General features: G+C 39.9%; 1 protein-coding gene across 1 annotated transcript in view; it reads right to left on the minus strand.

Moving 5' to 3' along the window:
• The window catches only part of LOC114365757 (cytosolic carboxypeptidase 4), a 65714-nt gene that overhangs the window by 1262 nt on the left and 45417 nt on the right, over window positions 1–19035 (minus strand). Inside the window, exons 21-24 of the mRNA XM_028322404.1 lie at window positions 5327–5414; window positions 4529–4693; window positions 2996–3172; window positions 270–388 (exon numbers count right to left, since the gene is read on the minus strand). Of these exons, the coding sequence (XP_028178205.1) occupies window positions 270–388; window positions 2996–3172; window positions 4529–4693; window positions 5327–5414 (549 nt within the window). The remainder of the gene's footprint in view (window positions 1–269; window positions 389–2995; window positions 3173–4528; window positions 4694–5326; window positions 5415–19035) is intronic.

Below are 19035 nucleotides of genomic sequence, written 5' to 3' on the forward strand. Positions count from 1 at the left end.
AGCGTTTGTTCCACTCACTACTCCAGAGACGGCAATGATTTATCTACCATACCAGAGATATCATATTTAAAGCGACGATAACCATAAAACCGTATAATTAAACTGTTCCTAAATCACGGAATCAGTTGATGTTAAACTACTTTTGCAATAAGAGTAACATCAAAAAAAAGTTCAGATGCTCTTCAGGAAAATAGTCTTTGAAAGTCGGAAAAAAATATAGCACTATTTTGAATATTTGTATAGCTTTTATAAAGAATATGTGTGCTTACCCGTTGAGATCTTTGGTAAGTTGTATGTCGACATTGGTGGCGGTGTCGTTGAGGCCGTTGAGCGCCTCGCAGAAATCGCTGCCGACGCTTTGTAGGTGCTGCGTGTTGAGGTGGAAGCCCTAGGCAATAACAATAAAATGTATTTAGTAACATTTCACACATATTCAATAAATTACCTACAATATTATGTTCGGGCAACGGTACCAAGCTAAATAATGGTTATCTTATTAGTTGTAACAGCTACGATAGAATAGCTACGAGATTTGGAAACAAAAATGTAGAGTGCTGAACAAGTTGACGGCAAAAAATATATTTTTTAAATAACTCATAAAAAGACGCGTCGATTCTAAATTATGGCCTGTTTTTTAATTCTATTTTTATTTGATTTGTGATCAATTTTATTAGGTCAGTCTGTTGAATTTGAAAAACAAAACCTACAGTGACGTCAATCGCGTATTTCCATAAAAACCATGGAGAAACAGTGTTTTAGCAGGTTACAAAACGATCTCTACCGAATGATGTTGTCCTTTTATTTTATAATATCTACGGTATGGATAATCTTTCGTTTTTATCTCCTGAACCTTAAATTAAGAAACATAAAATAATACTCAGGTATTATTCTGTCATCAAACAATAGATGTTTCAAGAAAGCTATAATAAAATAAAAGCTAATTACAAATGCTTTCACTATAAAATGTTGCTTTAACATTGCGAACCGTAAATTATTATCATTCATTCCAGCCAATGATGCGATATTCATTTCCGACGTCGGACAGAGGGCCGTAGTTCCTTCGACTCGGGCGCAGGATTGATTGTCATGCACGACCACAAGAGTGCATCCAAAACCTGCATAAAAGCTAGCTATAACTATTTAGTTACGAGCCATAGATTATTTCGCACTACTCTGTGAAATGATTCACCATGGAGCGTTCCAACAAATAGGGTATTTGTATGTAGAGTTACCTAATCACCGTCTCTTTGTTTATTCAGTTGGAATAATTCATAATTTCTTTGTGTACCCACCATAAATCATGCATCATCGTCAAAGAGCAGCAATTTGTCGTAATGGTAATAATGACACATGAGCTTATTCGTGCAGCGCTCTTATTGTACTGCAATTCACATTTCGAGGAAAATAAAGCCTGCAAGGCAGAAAAAAGCAGTAAAAACGAAACAACTGTGTAGATACATACGTATTTAATTGCCTTTTCGTTCTAATAACATTCAAGCACGCCTTGGCGAGTTTTTGCGAAGTTGACATGCGCGGCAGACCGTTACATAGTCGGGAACTCGGGAGGAGCGTGTCGTTAAAGCACATCAACCGCACTTTTTTTGAAAATGTTTGACAGGAACTGGTCGCGATTGCGTGGAGGATTCATTAAAAGGAAAAATGCGCCTTTCCTAGTCGCCCGCGCAGGGGATACAGCGACCGCGAGCACGACCTAATCAGAGGATCTAATAGCGAGCACGCCTCATACACTTTTAGATGTATTAGCCTGGACGTTGGGACCTAAGTATCGTTATCATTAATCTCTGGATAAGCCGTCATTTCTAATTGGATAAGTGAGGTAGGACGCGTATCATTTATTAAACGACTTGAAAGTGACTGAATCCAATTACTATTTAAGTGACTTACATTGATTGGTTTTCAAAGTTAGAATTATACACTTACCTAACAAGAAAAAAGTGTAAGTTGCAGGCTGCCTATTAAAATGATTAAAGTTTATCAGTTAAATTGGCGTAGGATATAGGATACGGATATCTCAAGTGTTGGGATGGCGAGGCCGGTTTGCGTTTGGATCGAGATTGACGTGGAGATAAGATAGTTGGAGCGCTAATAATATAATTATACACACATAGGATTAAATTATTCTAAAGTAGCTACCTAATGCTGATCAGTGCCTAGATAAGCGTCATATTTTAAATCGAAGGCAGGATAGCCAGTATAGGCAATTTCAGGTTTTGTTCAGGTATTTTAAAATTACCCGTATACCTACTTATACGACCAAAGAATATAATAATTTATTATTCGCAATCTTATTAATATTTATTATTTTCGTTATAGCTTCTACACGGGCGAGATTTAAGTAATATTCTGGTCACGAACAAGTCGTCTATTCTTGAAGAATGAAGGATGTTGAAATCTATTTTTAAAAGTTTAGTTCGGTAATAATAGGAACGTCTCGCATTACAGATGGATAAGAAAATTTCACGGTGAAAGGATAAGGCTCAGGGATGAAGATGCCGCCTTACGATACAATAATAATGAGCTATTTTCCCTGTTAAAGGCTATGAGGAATAGACGGTAACGAAGCATTTTCACTCCACGCGGCCATGGGCCATGGGCTACGGCTACGGATCTACCAGTGTAGCATAGCGAATGACATAAATGTTTTATTGTACGATTTACAAATTCAAATTTCTAATTCTGCGTTTACACTGCGCGGAAATTATGAATGAATTTCATCCCCACTCCTCTGTTTTTTTGACTTGACTCGGCTAATTTCCGCATAGTGTAAAAGCAGCATAAAATATGCATACTAAGCTATTATTACTGTTAAATAATTTTTAGGGAAGGTTCTCGCGCGCTTTGTCACCTAGAGTCGAAACATTGCGTTATGTTATGTAGAGGCCACCAATTTCTAGGGGTTGGAAGATAGCTGCCCCGCTCTCCCCCTTCACCCCAAGACACCAAGTCTTTGTGTTGCAAGGTTTACACTGCTCACCTTGAAGGGTCCTCTATCGAAGCCGCAGAAGGAGGCTTCCATGGTGTAGGAGCGGGTGACACCCAGGTGTCGCCACACAGTCACGCGCGCCGTGCTCTCACGCTCGCGCTCCACGCGGAACGAGCACGAACCCAGCGCGAACGCAGGAGAAATCCGGTGCATGAGAGCTGGCAACATCTAGAAAAACATTTTTAAAATTTATGTTGGTCAATATGACAGCGTATGTCTGAATACCGGTTGAAGAGATCGGACGTAAAGTTCCAAAATACTGGACTGTCCTGTCGATGACATTGACAGTGGGGCGCCACCGTCAATACCGGATCGCTGGTTCAGATTTTTGCCATGTTGGAAACCATATAGTTGAACGATGGTAGCGCCCCCCTGTCATTGAGTTTGGCGGGACAGTTCAGCGTGGGTCATCTATATATGGACGCAAAACACCGTCTCAACTTTATCAAACACCAATATTCTGGAGAGTGGACTTAACTTACAACTTCCATCCGAACGCTAATGTCTTCTTATCTTTATGGTAGCCTTTTATAACGGTCCATTTATTTTACTTGCGGATTTATGTGAGATAGCAAGTTTGTCGTATTGTATTTAGCCAGTCGTTTTTGCAATTTCTCAAGGAGTCGCAATGTACTAATAAGGTTGAGAACCTACAATTTCCGCATGATTAGAGTTCGCCTAATTAATTGTTAGGATGATTAATGAGTACTTGTATCCTCAAAACAAAAAACAAATATGAATAGTTATGTCGCAAACTTTAAATAATGAGGAGTAATAAGTTATGACCTATCTTATAAGACACTAACGAACGAATCTATGTGAAAACACTAATTAGTTTTAGTTCTATAAGAAAGGATGTATTTTTTATTGAGTAATTTAAGGTGCGAAAGTAATTTAGAAGTAAAAGTTTTATTTTCCCTTTTATATTTTTTGTGGGTAAAAGCTTACTCGTAAATAGAATCTGATGGGTTGGAGCTTTTTATACACTTGAGTGGTTCCTTCACACCATTTATCATGAGTGCACAACATTGATTTCATTTATATTTTGCGGCAGATTGACAAAGGACCATTCGGCATCGGATTTTTATAGAATTCGATTTTGTGTGTTTCATTGGTGGTCAAGTTTCTTTCTATAGGAGTTGCAGGGGGAAATAGTTGCGTAGTCTCCGTTAAATGTAAGAAAATCATCAACTGTTTTGAGAAAAATAAATATTTTCAATTTCTAATTGATCATCTGTTTTAAGGTCTACCGAAAGATTAACTGCATAAAAGTAATTGATGAACTGCTAAAAGGACTTCATCTGACATGACCAATAACACGTTAGGGTCCTCGCCCACGGCATTTCGTAAACGCGCGACAGCATCGCTACTAACGCGCGCTAGTCGCATTTGCAACGCACTACAGAACTGTTGCTAACACGCTACTAACGCTATAGCGGCGCGACTGCATCGCTAAAAAATGTCGCCGTGGGCGAGGGCCCTTACGAACATATCACTCGCCAGTGAATATGTCGTTCAACTCACGAGGTATTTGACCGGCTCGTCCTGCACGAGGCGGTCGTTGCTGCACCAGCTCTCGGCGGCCGCGCAGCCGTAGAAGAATACGTTCTTCTTGCGCGAGTGCCCGTGGTAGTCGCAGTACACCAGCGGCGGCTTTTTCCAAACGCGCACCAGGTACTCAATCAGGCCCTAAAATGGAAGAATATATCAAGGAATCTGTGACATTTCAACAAAATCTTTGATATAGAGTTACTTAATTACAATGCCAGATCCAGCAGAAGCCACTGATGACTACTCTGACTGACTGTCTGACTCTGGCTGCAGTGGCGGCGTAAGGCGTAGGCGACGTGGGCCACCGCCTACGGCCTCGCGGAACAAGGGGCCTCGCGCATCAAAAATTTTGAAACATTGACTATTAAATATAAATTATTGATAGCTAAACAATGTAGATAAAACTTTTTTTTCTTCCAAACAANTTTCTTCCAAACGCGTACCAGGTACTCAATCAGGCCCTAAAATGGAAGAATATATCAATATATCAAGGAATCTGCGAGATTTCAACAAAATCTTTGATATAGAGTTACTTAATTACAATGCCAGATCCAGCAGAAGCCACTGATGACTCTGACTGACTGTCTGACTCTGGCTGAGTCGGCTGAAGAAGTTCCTTGGACTGTAGTCGAAGCCAAAATGTTGGAAGTGCAATATCAGATTTGAAAGAAAAAACAATACCTACTGCTGTTTCTTTTCTACAAAATCATAATCGGTTCAATGCAAAGATTTTCTGTAGGTAACTGTGTATTGAATTGTTCAGAATATTACCTTAGTATGGTAAATAGACGGATGCAAAACGGGACTCGGCTTACACCATCGTCTATTCAAATCTTCATTAGTCAGGCCGCATCGATGACTGCAACAAGATATAACGCTTTATAAGCCGAGATAACCAGGAAACTCTAAAGCGACACAGGTTTATCGTCGTACGGTGCCCAGGAACGTGCGTCGAGATGACACGTCTGCAGGTCGAGAGTCAGTTATCGTCATCTTAATAGCAGTATATTGGACGCGTAGAGGCATAGGACGCGTTAATTTACAACTTAATACGCAGGAGTTTGTAGCGGTTGTTTGGTTAGATGGGCGACGCGGCCGCTTCGATCGAGGGCTATTTCGGTGCCTTTATAAAATGATAATTGATTCATTCGCATTCGCTTATACGCTGGGCGCTCGACAGAGAGCTGCGCAGGCACAGTTTAATATGACAAGCTATTAAACGCAATGAATGGCTGGCCACGTCGGAATTTCGCGAGTGCGTGAGAGACGAGGGCAGCACGCGCCTGAGCTGGTACCTTGATCGTCGCCTCTTCCGTTCCTGACCAATTATAATTACACTGTGTATTCATTGTATTATTGCATATTATACACTGTCATAACAATGATAATGAAAATTTTATTACCTATTCATACAACTCTAAAGTATTGTTTAATGGAACAACAACAAACTTTACGATTTTCGAAAAAATATGAAACTTAATAACATAATAAGAAACTGCTAGATGCCTTTTAATTTATATTTATAAGCCGAAAACACTAATTTTCGAGTAAAGCTTTTTCTCAATAATTGAGAAGCTGAATTATTCAGCCCTGTTGCTAATTTCTACTTAAATTTCAGCTGTCCCTATGTGAAAAGTTATTTACTGTAGAGTCTGAGTGAATGAGTGGTGTCCTTTCGCTGGTGTACATAAACTTATATTAATTCTAAAGGCATATTACATTATGCTCTATCCCTATGTTATTTAATGTTTATGACGAGAATCCTCAGCCTTTAAAGTTCCACGAATGCTGCCGTAGAAGCCGTGTCGATTAAGAGAGAACAACGTCTCGAATTGTGTCATTATTTACAGCTAGGCAAACTTGACTGCGTCTGCAATCTACGACAATTCACTGCAGCTCTCCCGTTATTAAAGGGCAATTCTTATAGTGTACGTGCTTCTGACATAATCGCATTCAGCCAGATACGTAACGGACAAAGAAAGCACTTAGTGATTCAACTGTAAATACCTATATAGGCCAATGTTAACCTTATTCGCTACTGTCGTGACCATTAAACTACAGAACCGAAAATATAATAATACCAAAAAATACTCGCCCAGCGACTTCCCAAGTTCCTGAGAAGTGATTCGTTTAAATTCACACCTCAGAGATCTCGATAACAGAAAACGAGGCGGTTGTATCGACAAATTATTCCAGAGATAAGGGCCGGCGTTTTTTGCGGACACTTTAATACGGACCATACAATTTCAGTGGAATTTAATAATTCGTATGATTCAAAGTTTGCTTGTTGCGTCTCAGACTATTCGCAGTTCTGCGAAATGGTCCTGGTGTGCATTTTTTCCTGGAGTAGTTGGTCGTCCGTCCAATTAGGAGTGGTTCAGTGGAGACACATCATTAGCGGACAGGAGCGGCGGGCGAGGCGCGGGCGCGGCCGGCGCGCGTCGGCCCTGCCGCGGCCTTCGCCTGCCGACCGGTTGCGCATCTTTTACTCTAATCAGGGAAAAAAATAAGCGCTGGCCGCATGCGCGAACGAAAGCGAACAAGCGAGAAGCTGCACACCGTCCGCCGTGTTTTATGGTGGATTGTTGCGGTACCAGAGCAACTACCAGGGCTGATGCATATTTTTAATGCTCACATGCTCTTCAAACCAGCATGGCAACTTTTAGTTGCTAACAAAAACACTTCCCTTTGAAAACAACTCCGATGGTGATGGGTTTCTTCATAATATTGGCTAAACATTGCTAATTACAAACATCAATGTAGAGTATGGTAAAATTATGATATAATTATAACCTAATCTCGCAAAAAGTGTTCAGGTTAAATGATCACCCGTCTCCGAGGAGGTCATTACTAGTACATCAGTCGTTTTTACTATAGAGTATAAATCAATAGGGGTAATTATGTAAATTGAACGATAATAGTGCGCAAAAACTGGAGAGCCGTAGCCCTAGGAGGGTTGTAGTGACGACCGCGGAGCGCGGCTGGTTCAAGGGTCCGGCGCTATTTATAGCCCGCGCAGCGATGCTATCGGGTCCGTCCATGCCACGGCCTCGCTCGATCTTTACCCGCCCTCAATGCACCCCTCGCATAACGTTCAGCCAGTAAAATAGACCAAAGAAACGACCATTTTATATTTATTCCACCTATTTATAACATATGTCCATTGTTTCTACCTCGGCTGGAATTCATAGCCGACGGGCAATTCCAGGCTTCTTTTGAGGCCGTCTCTACATTATTGATCAAATTGCACGTTGATAAATACGATGCTTTTATGCGTCTGGAAGAAAATTATGTTGGGACAGTGCATAATATTTTATCGGTGGCATATAGCCAGCAGTATTCGTAGGTGGTGGTACGGCGCGGCTGGCACACGTCACGCTAATCCGTATTCTGCGCGCGGAGGCTGCTTCCTGCGGACCGCACTCGGAGAGCATTTCAAACTGTATCCTCGATAGTTCGTATTCAATAGCACGCGGCTCTATGCATCTTTATCATTGCTTTAGTTAGAAAAGATAGCCGACATCAAGAGCCGAGTGTTGAGTTAGGGAATCGGAGTTAGACAATGACGCCAGGTTTCGCCAACCGTCGCCGGTGACTCGGCATCCGAGCTGACGCACCGGACACAGAAGAGTTATTTACGATAGTCGCGAGACAATCGGCCGGTCGCCGAGCTTATCCGGTGCCACCGCGACAATAACATGACGTGCCTGTCTTTATTAAATATCGTCCTTTGGAATTAACACACGTGCCTAGGTTGTATTTATAGCGTTGCTGAATCATGCGCCTGGAATGGCAGTCGGTTGTACTTAAAACGTGGTTCGTATGTGCGTATTTGCAGTTTATTAAGTCTTAATGTCGCTTTCGTTGCCATATTGAAAGGGTGTTTTTATAGAGTACTGGAAAAGCTGGCGTTTTAACGTTATGGTAGCTGAGGTAACGGGGTAAGGTGCTTTAATTGACTGTTTAGTAGGCGCCGGCAGATGCGGGGCAGTTCGCCATGGGCCGGTTCAATGACACGAGCCTCGTCTCCGCGGCTGTCTTGCTTGAGGTAGGAATGCTGCCACCGTTTTCCACTGAACAGTTGAGGCATTAAAGCGAGGACATTTTAATTTCTTCCACTATTCAGCTTTAATTTCTCCGAGTATGTAAAGGGACTAAACTCGTAAAACAGATGCTGATGCTTTGACAAGTTACTACGTCTAGGATCTTTGTAATTAGAAGGTAGCAGGTAAATTACGATCGCGGGATGGCGGCGTAACCGCGTAACATTTTCATGGCAGATTTAACCGTGAGTCGCTGGAGACAAATGGGAACAACATTAGTGACTCAGCCAAAGTAACTCTGTAATAGTAAAATGGCAGTTATTACGAAAATGTTATAATATGGTATGGTAAGAAGCACTTTATGTCTTCCCGTTTATGTGCGCCTCATTTAACAGTTATGCACCTACGATTACGAAGTGTGATTTTCTGCACCAACTACGCGGCATTCTTACATTCTTAGTTACTTTTAGAGACGGCTTTTTGGAAAAAAAAAGAGTTTAGCGATATTTTTTTTTGTGGAGAGGATTAAAAGTTAATTTCACGGTGTGAGCGGTCGTGGTCGTGCGGTGCGCGGCGACAATGACGGGTAAACAAACAAATGGCACGCGAGGGCGGAAGCGGGCGCGGGCGCGGAAGCGGGTCAAGCTTTTTATATTTCCAATACTTTCGCCGCTTCGCTGTTTTAGGAATTTATTTCGTGATATACATATAGACGTGTTGCAAACCCTCATGNTCCTCATGTTATGTTTTCATAGCTTAGATAACACATCAAATAGATAGTCATTTGTTGATTTCAAAGAAACGAATAATCGAATTATACAGCAAATTGAAAATCTCTGATAATAGAGTTATCATTTTCAGAGATAGTTTGAAAAAAGTTTCAGAAGTGTTTTTGAATTAGTACTGGTTAATTCGTTTCTAGCAGTTTTAATTTGTTTGAATTAAATATATTCACTATTAAGAGCGGCATAATGAAACATATTTTTATTACTAGTTTGTTTGTAAGTATTGAAGGAAATAAAAACACAAAAATTGGGAGCCAGATCTGGCGAGCATCGTACATGGCTCGGAGTGCAATATTTACATAATCGCCGGAACCGGGCGTCCTTGGATCAATACTTTGCTCCTCTGATGTATCAATTTAATGGAATACCTCTTACGTCGCATTGTTTTTGTTTCGCGTGCAGTTGGGCCGCAGGTTCAAGTTCAGCGGGGACGGCGATGACTCGGCGGCGGGTGTCGTTGACTCCGAGTCACTCGTCTATTACAGTGATGCAAGAGGTAGAGCGTGAACTATTCGCACGAGTCCGGTGTTCTTTGTTGGCGGAGATGCAGCTTACGGCGCGGGCGCAGGCGACAGCGCAGCGCCCGCTATTATGAGCCTCGCCATCGTAATTCATTAGCGGACTCTGTTCGCCTCACTTTATTTATGGCGGCTTAGGTTTTGTCTGTGGCCACTCTCGTTTGTGCTTTCAATGTTGCAGCTGCTTAATGGTTATACGAGTGTGGAATAATAAGGACATCTGAATAGGATGTCCGAGGGTCAAGGTTTTCGTCTTACAAAGTTCTTTTCGACAGCTTTTTCCAGTTTACTCTTTTCATTTGTGATCTGTTGTCATAAATGTTTTTAATGTTTAGAATGTATTCAGCGTTGTAAAGACTACTCGGAGAAGTGCTGGGCACTTGTAAACTCGTTTGTTTAGTATTGAGAATATAATTATTGTGCTACATATGGCGGTACATTGATTCCTATAAGTCCGACGAGCACAAGAATGTTTAGCGTGCCTGATCAGGTTTCTCAACTCATTTCTTTAGTAAACTTGTCTAATTACCTACGCTACATGTCTATATCTACTTACTCACATATCCGCCTTTACGACGCTAGGGTAACAAGTAATAAAAAAAATATAATTATAGTTTAATGGCTTTTGCATTATCAAGAAGGATGTTTCATACATTAAACTAAAAGGGATATTTAACCCCTTTGCGATATTTATCAGCAACATTTTTTTCCGATATTGAAAATTATTTCTTTGTTTTCCATTTTTCATGTCGACTTTCACGCATGCGGAGTTACGGGCAAAAGTTAGTCAAAACTTCTTTGAAGCTAATCGTTAATTTCAAAAGTTTACGATTGTAGCATTTTTATTATGACCATTGTGGAACTTTTCACTAATCGTAGTCTATTTTTGACGTTGTTCTTGTATGGTTGATTGAGGTTAAAAAATTTCGCTTAGCATTTAAATAAAGTCGGCTCAAGTTCGCACGGTGTTATTTCTCTGCGGATTGATGAGTGGGTAGTGTCAGACCGCGGGAACCTATAACGTGATTTCCCGGAAGGTTCTGGGTTAGGTTTAATTGCTGGGCGTGCGATCACATCCTTGAAACATCTCAGGTGATATTCTGCACTTCGAGCGATTAATATACGAACGTGTTCGTGCATATTTTCAGTTTACATCCGACCGTTAGGAAATTGCCTTTCTAATAAATGCCAAATTGTGTGCCATTGCTTATATACATCCCGTATGACGGAACAGTATCCCACGTAGACAAGGGACAGTTATGGCGAGTTATTAGGCTCGGATGGTTCGGAAGGCGTGGGTGATTGCGCCGGCGCACACAATCCCGAGGGAATCCGGAAGCGGATTGAGTGCAACTAATTGTGCAATCGAGCTTTAGCTACGCCGCTCGGCTTCGCTGCACAATCCTCTGAGAACTAATGACGACTCAAGATTCCCAGTTTCATTTTTTACCTTTTTCAATTGAAAAATACTTATCCCGTTAAGTACAAATTGTTTTTTTTTAAATTTATTTGCAACTTCATGGCACAGGAATTTCACAAAAGGCTAGCAAATTAAGGGTCTTAAAGCATTATCTTTTACTGAAATTTCAGGCCCAGCTATGAATAGAGAGCGCAAGAATAATAATAATAATGCACCTATTTAAAAATAAATCGTATGAACAATATATCTTTGACGAAGTCAGGTTATGAATTGCTAATTGATTACTTATTTTCAGTGGATTTACGGGGGATAGAGATAGAGATGTGTCTCATTGAATGAATCCAAAATCAAAATGCAAGCGTCAACCAGAAAGAACCATGTGCATCGAAGACGCCTGTTTCCGATTGGAAACCAATAACAGTGCCCTTTATATCGGCATTCTGTAAGTTATGCAAACACGAGTTGGACCATGTCAATGTTGTCCGAGTCAACACAGATAACAAAGAACCGCACAACTGGTTGCTAAACACAATGCTCAAACAAAACACTTATATAGGGATATTTTTTCTTCGGCCCTCAAATATAAAAAGGGAGTATGCCCTCTACAGAGTGTGGAATAAAAGTGTTAATAGTGTGGCAGGGGGCGGGTCGGTCGTGAGAAAGCTGCGATCGCCGCCGCAGATGAGCCATTGAGATTGGTTTTATGATATTTCAAAATCACGCTCATAACTAACCTTGAACCTGTGGGAAGGAAATCACACCTCCGCACAACAATTATAATGGCTTTTGTCGATTATTTCCTGCTCTCTATACAATAGTCGATCGATTTACGACACTATGTTGCACGTTGCAGCCAAAGACTGCATACACGGCTTAAGTCCTGTGTCCTGTATTAAAAACGTGTATAAAATTAAGATACAGCCGATAATGTTATTTTTATACAAATAAACAGCATATTTATTGCACACGTATAATAAAAATAATAGTTGACCTGCCTACCTCTAGGCAAGCGTGTATGTACTTTCGCAGGCTGCGTATTATTTTAATGAGGATAATTTTCTGGAGTGGTGCTTAATTGTTTCATTTAGTAAATAATTTAACTTTTCTAACCACTGGTACTTCTATTTAGATGCACCACCTTTAGCTCTCAGGAGAAAATGTTTATGGCGTCGAATGATTAGAGAATGTCTGAACAACGCCAATGACCTTTTATTTAATGCTAATTAGTGTACTGACATCAAATTAACGGTGTAATAACTACTTCAGTGGTCATTATCACACAGCCCATATAAGAGGGAAATTCTCACGCTATTTAATGGACGTAATAAGCGCGTATAATACAACCATTATTTTCATATTTTTCATAAATTGGCAAATTGATTCCGGCAGTATTATCACAGGGATCGTGGAGATTGCACGTTAGTGTTGAAAATACTGATTTTGCTAAACATATACGTGATGAGTGGTTGTCGGCTGGACACGGGGAAAATTATAGGGGAACAAGGCAGTCCGCGCCGGAGTCCCTGGTCCCGACACCTCGCGAGCGGCGCGGGCGCAGCGGCCGCGTCGGCGGCGCCATTATAACGGGACCCACCCCCCCAGTGCGCCCAGACTAGGGCGTAATTGCTTAAACACATAACCACCGGCGGCGGCCGGCCGGGGAGAATCAATAACATTCCCGTATCGGCGACGATCGAAACTATTAGCTGCTCGTGTTCAGCTCGACAATGACAGTGATGAATCGATTGCACAAGACATTAATTTCTGTAGGAAAGTTTCTCATATTTTACAAACGGCCGTATATTGAAAACTTTACAGCTTTCAATCTATCCTATACAGTGGCATAATTGCTACGACGATTAAACTTAATGCCTCTGAAACCGCTATTGTACGATTGCATTTTTGCACATTTACGTTGGAAGTACGCAAGATAATGAAATGCACGAATAGCCAATAAGAAGAGAAATGTAAGAGAGATTTTATGGAAAGCTTAATTGTTAAGTTTTGAGCTTAAAGTCCAAGTTACAAAGCCCATAGTTGAATCAATGAACCAAATCTCCTAGAAGTCATCATTAACAGTCAAGATATTGAATAAATAGAATGGTCACGCCTGTGACTCAGCCAGAAAACCATTTCCCAAGAAGATGAAATACAACGGTTTCCAAAACGGCCAAAACATCGTGAAGTCTGATGGGCGCAAAATATTTACAGTTATAAACACGAACTGTCATTGAAAGTTATGGTATTTCGGCGATTACCGCCGTTGCCGCCGAAAATGTACTCGCTAAAACAAGATATTTACATTTCATTTGCACGGTTCATTACTATCTCTACCTGTAATCACTGTATTTTACATAAAGTGCGCTAATCTAAAAACGCGGCAAAGCAATATTTTAGGAATGTTTAAGATATCCGACGGATATTCTGAACGATATTCAGTCCATTAAAAGTTATAGCAAACATAAACAGGTAGATAGAGCTAGCGTCCCGCTCTGCCTGCAACCACAACAGTCCTCTGGCTACGTAGCGTTGGTGGGAATTCTCTCATCTAGGAAGTTGGAAATCTAACATTTTTCTTTTTTTTTCTTTACTACGCATGCAATGTTTAATTGGAAATCTGCTCTGATAAATGAGACCTGTTTTTCGAGTTCACAGACTGTAAGATTAAACTTTCCAACGATTAATATTACTTGACCGTAAATGTCTATCAGGCTGTATCACTTTTGTTTGTAATTTAATTCGCATGAACGTGTTACGTGCGCAAAAAAATAATTCCACTATCTTACTTTAAATACCGAATTTCTGAATGACTCGTTCCGAATAACTCGCTAAGTTTTGAAGTGGTCCTTTACTTTTCAAAAAACTCGATCTTGCAATAATCATTGGAATGTTCTCTGCGGATTCGCACAAAAAGAGAAGTTCCTAAACGGCTATGACATGAATTTTAAGGGCGAACTAAATTAAATGGACTTGGAGCTCAAAGCTACGCTTTTTGCAGGCGGCAAGTACCTCCTTGGCAGTGGTGTGCAGTGAGAGTAAAATTTGCTCGAAATAGGTGTACTTCTACATGTACCATGAGTTAGTTTTACCATTTAGAATTCTACTTTATGTGACAAAGGTAAGTTGGTACCTGGTGTGTGCGTGTATGGATTGTGCTTGTCTTTCTATTTTATTTTATTGTATTTGCTCAAATCTTTGAAATTACTTTTCATTGTCATAAAATTACATAAAGTAGAGCCCCTGTTAAGCTACGAATACTACCTACCTATGTTGCCTTTAAAGTATTCTAAGATAACTTGTGTAACAGAGGTTGTAAACAAGATTGTGGTTTAGGGTTAAGGTTAAGGTGCCCTTCAAATCATCTCTCTTATTTAAAAGGAATTCCTTTTAAAGCCGAATGAGGATAAATAATAAAAAAAATATGAGAAGTTGTTTTCGTTATGGGAAAAGGCGAATGAGGAGAGTAAAAGAACTATTTTTATGACTAATGTGAAATAAACTACGATTGACATAATGTTTTTTATCGTCTAGGTAGAGCATGTAGTAGCAATAGTTAAAGCTCTACTATACAGATGGTTGCAGCCCTCACATCGTAGCTTGTTCGATTAAATGTGAGCTACGTTTTCTTTTATTACGTGCGGTGACTCCATATCATCTTGTTCATGAACTCAAGTCGTATAATAAGACGCTGACGATGATGATTCCACGGTCTACTTATTCGTGTGATGACTGACGTCGTGAACTATAATTACTTACGCTTTTAAGGCGAGGTTAACATTGTTTTTCAAAAGCCAACAAAGTCATGACGATTCGATCTGCCAATTCAACAGCACGCTATTGTTACCTTTGAGCAGAATCATTATTTTTTAGAGTGTTATTAAAGTTATTATGGTGCGATCATTTATCATTTCTATCTGTTGGTACTAATGTATCATTGAGTTTTTATTGTTTTTAATCATGTTTTTCCGAAACTTTTCATAGCTTAAATATCACACCGACTGAAATTGTTAAGAAAGTATACGTTATTCCTTAAGGATCATAAATAATTGGATGAACCAAACTGAGGGTAGAGCCGCGAGTAGAATTACCAAAATTGCTGCTAAACGGGCATAATATTTTTAGCAATTGCGGTCGTATGGAGGATAAAAAAATTAAGGATAAACATTGTAATGAAAGTCGAATCACTGCAAAGGAATCACCGGCGTGTGCGCAAATTGAGCCCGGTAAGATGCACCATCAATCACGATGAGATCATAAATCTCCTGCCGAAAGGCGGGTCTTCAGCACGTAGGTAATTGAAATGAAATGCTTTGTGAGTTTACACTCTTTTATTGTCTTGTCTAACTATCAAGTACAAAGTAGACACGAGCAAAAACAAAATGGAAGCGCTTTTTGCAACTTAGATTTAACCCTATACTTAGCTCTGAGTTTTTTGTTGCATCGATTCACGTCAGCTTTTTCTTAGCATAGGTTAAATATTCCTCAAGGATCATTTTATCCTTTGGCTACGATTGAGATTATCGTATCTAAAGCAGAAACTTGTTGTTATCCGAGACAGATACGGGACTTGGAAGAACACGTTGTAGGAAATCTATCCTTAAACGTGATCAGGTTCCTAAGGACTGACTGTTTTCTAGATACGCTAACACCGCACGTGCTACTTTGTTTGTAGATAAATAATATTGATACAAAAGCAAATGATATTGTTTGGTTAGTTGCATGGTTGAGGCCATGCTCTGCGGTTTGGGAAAGGGTAGCTGCTTTGTGTAAAGTAAATCAAGTTTGACTGTCAATAAGATATTAATGTTAGAATCAAAGCCTTTTTTGGCTCTACGACTAATTACCTACTCTTCTGTATTTTTTTACGTAGCGGAGAAATATTTATTGAACAAAATCTTTCCGAAGCAATAATGCAATTGAATCTGTCATCAATGTTTGTCTAGACAAATGGTTTGTAACTTTAGTTGTCCTTCAAAATCAGACTTTGAGTTTGAATCACCCAAATACAAGTAGGGGTAAAATTTAACGACGCCCGCAATCAGGTGACGATGCTAATCGCGAATGGCCGGATACAGTCTGTTAGCGTCGATCCTCGGAGCGTGATGGAGGTAATAATTTGTTTAATCCAGGGAACGGTGGCCACCGCAATTATCAACCGCTCGATTCGCTCGAGTTACTCGTAAGAGCGCAATTGCTCTATTCGACGCCGCAGCATCTCGTGAGGAGCGAGCGTTAGGTGAGCATGTTACAAGATAAATTGGATAACATCGACGTTTAAGTTTCGGAAAAGCTGTCATTGGAATCTTTTTCTTTATCATCATAATTTGCATGGTTGTCCTTTGCCAAAGAATATTTAGGCGCGCGATGTTATGATTTAAGCCTATAGGCGCCTGAAAGCATATAATTTTACCAAAGTATTAACTAAATCTTTACATATTTATGATAATACTTTAAGTTTTAAATTCTAAAGGGACGATTAAGTAAATTGAATTCTTTCTCAACCTATTCTAGGGCTGATCAGTATGTTGTATTATTAAAAGAAAACAAATGTAAATCGGACGGTTACCGGACGATTTAATAGTATAGTCTATGGAGATTCCAGAGCGCTTTGCATCGTATCCCCTCGTAATGACCGGGCAATATTCCGAATGTTCAGGGACGTCAGGCTAAGGCACTGTCTACATGATATTTTATTTTTAGTGTCCATTGCTATTGCGGTTGACTATTACGCGGTTATTTTTAAAGCGGCATTAAAACGATAGCGCAGTGCATTTTTATCGTAATCGTGGTAATCAGAGTACGCGGCGACCACCGACGGAGTCCGCCGTCTCACGCACCTTTAAAACGTTAGAATGAATGTACGACGGGAGTATCTATTATCACCGACAAACTCTACTTAATTTAATCGCCGTCTCATCCAGCTCTTGTATAAAGTCCTATTTTAATACACCTAATATCCTTAATAAAATTAATAGTTGCTCGCTTCTTGTTTATGTATGAGTACCAGGAGATTGATAAGCGAGCAGGGTATTACATGTTGTACACCTTACATTACGCGATACGGCAGATACCTACGCATGTAATAACAAAACGAGCGCAATTTATTTCACGTCTTTCGACCAGATACAACGCATTTATAAGGACCGTTGCGAGTTTGTAACTGCGCACCAATATAGTTTTGTTTGGGCGCCTGTGCGGTCCTATTGTTGCTATTATTCAAAACATCGAAGTCATGCTACCCTTTAATACAGCGCTCTACAAGCGGCGTAACATCTACCGAGGAAAAAATATCTATATCGTTCGAATCTTTGCACTTTTGCTTCTTTTTCAGCTATTAATGTAATACTTTGATTTTTTACGAAAACAAAACCATGAATTTTATTTTATCTGCTCGCATCGCCGCTGAATATAACTCATCGGATGTAAAACAATACTGATAGGTATCGCGATTAAAAGAGATTTTTAAATTCGTCTGAGCCAGTGCAGTTCAGCCCTTGCCCAGCCCATTTTAAGTGCAGTGTCTTGTATTGAGAGTTCAATGGAGCATTAAAATCTTTTAATATTTTTTAAGGTGCTATAATTAGCGAAGCTAAGTTTTGAATAATATCGTATTTAATGCTGCAAACGAGTTCGTTTAGCCGGGAATGAATCAAGTAACTGGATTTGAGAGATATTCGTTTATGCAAGAGTTTAATATGGAACGAATCGGCTTTACCGCACGTGTATTTATGGATAGATAGGGTCTAATGATAATTGCTAATTGGAAGTAACAAAATCGTCGACGATGCACGCATAAAAACAAGAAAAGAATGAATTTCATATATGTTAAAGCTTTTGCAGTTAAAGCTCTTAACGATAAAATTAAAACTTGAATTTGAAAAGTTTTCACATTTAATTGACGCCTAAATTGTTGTTCAAATATTTATGATGTTTGAAAAATACGTATATTTTTCTCTACAACTTTTGTGATGTTTTTATGTGATAGTTAATAGGGTTTTTGCAATTAAGAGATTATAAATAAGATTGAAAAAAAAAACATGATGTCTGTTGCAATTTCACATTGATTGATTTTCATACGGCTCGAACAATTTTGTGACTCTATCACACGAGAATAACTTCCTATACTGGCTGTTTGTACACAAGGTCGGTTCCAAGTAGTAAATATTTATTCTTGGAGCTAATACGGAGTGCTTGGAAAACAGGGACTCCTCTCGGGTCGCTGGTATGTAAAGTGGTGGCACATTCCGGTGAGTGTCCCCGTGTCAAAGTTGCAAGACCGTGACCATAATTTACTGTGACTTCAGACTGCATGCTTGTTAGGTCAACGAGTGCGCTGGACGCCTCAAGTTCTTCACAGTCGCTCTTAGTATATTTATTGCTGACAAGTCATGGCGAACTTTTGAGCCATAGCATGGCAAGCAAAGTGGAGGGACATTCTAAAATTCTGGCGTCATCTAGACGATGCGAGTGCATGCTTGCCAGGTCTGCGAGCGACAGAGCGGCACTGGTGCCCTTTGCTCTTGTTTATTTTTGGCAAAAACCAAGTAAACTGCACGTTTTGTAAACATTCACATTCCGGCTAAGTATCCNATGTATCCAAGTTGGTTGTACTTACACGTGACCTCTGTCCGTTTCTTGGGCTTGGCTCTTCCTTCCATTTACTCTTTAGTTAATACATCTTGCATATAAGGACTTTTTGGGTTTAAAAAATCTT

This window comes from Ostrinia furnacalis, unplaced genomic scaffold (assembly GCF_004193835.3).
Source record: "Ostrinia furnacalis isolate ACB-3 unplaced genomic scaffold, ASM419383v2 OfSCF7642, whole genome shotgun sequence".
Taxonomy (NCBI): domain Eukaryota; kingdom Metazoa; phylum Arthropoda; class Insecta; order Lepidoptera; family Crambidae; genus Ostrinia; species Ostrinia furnacalis.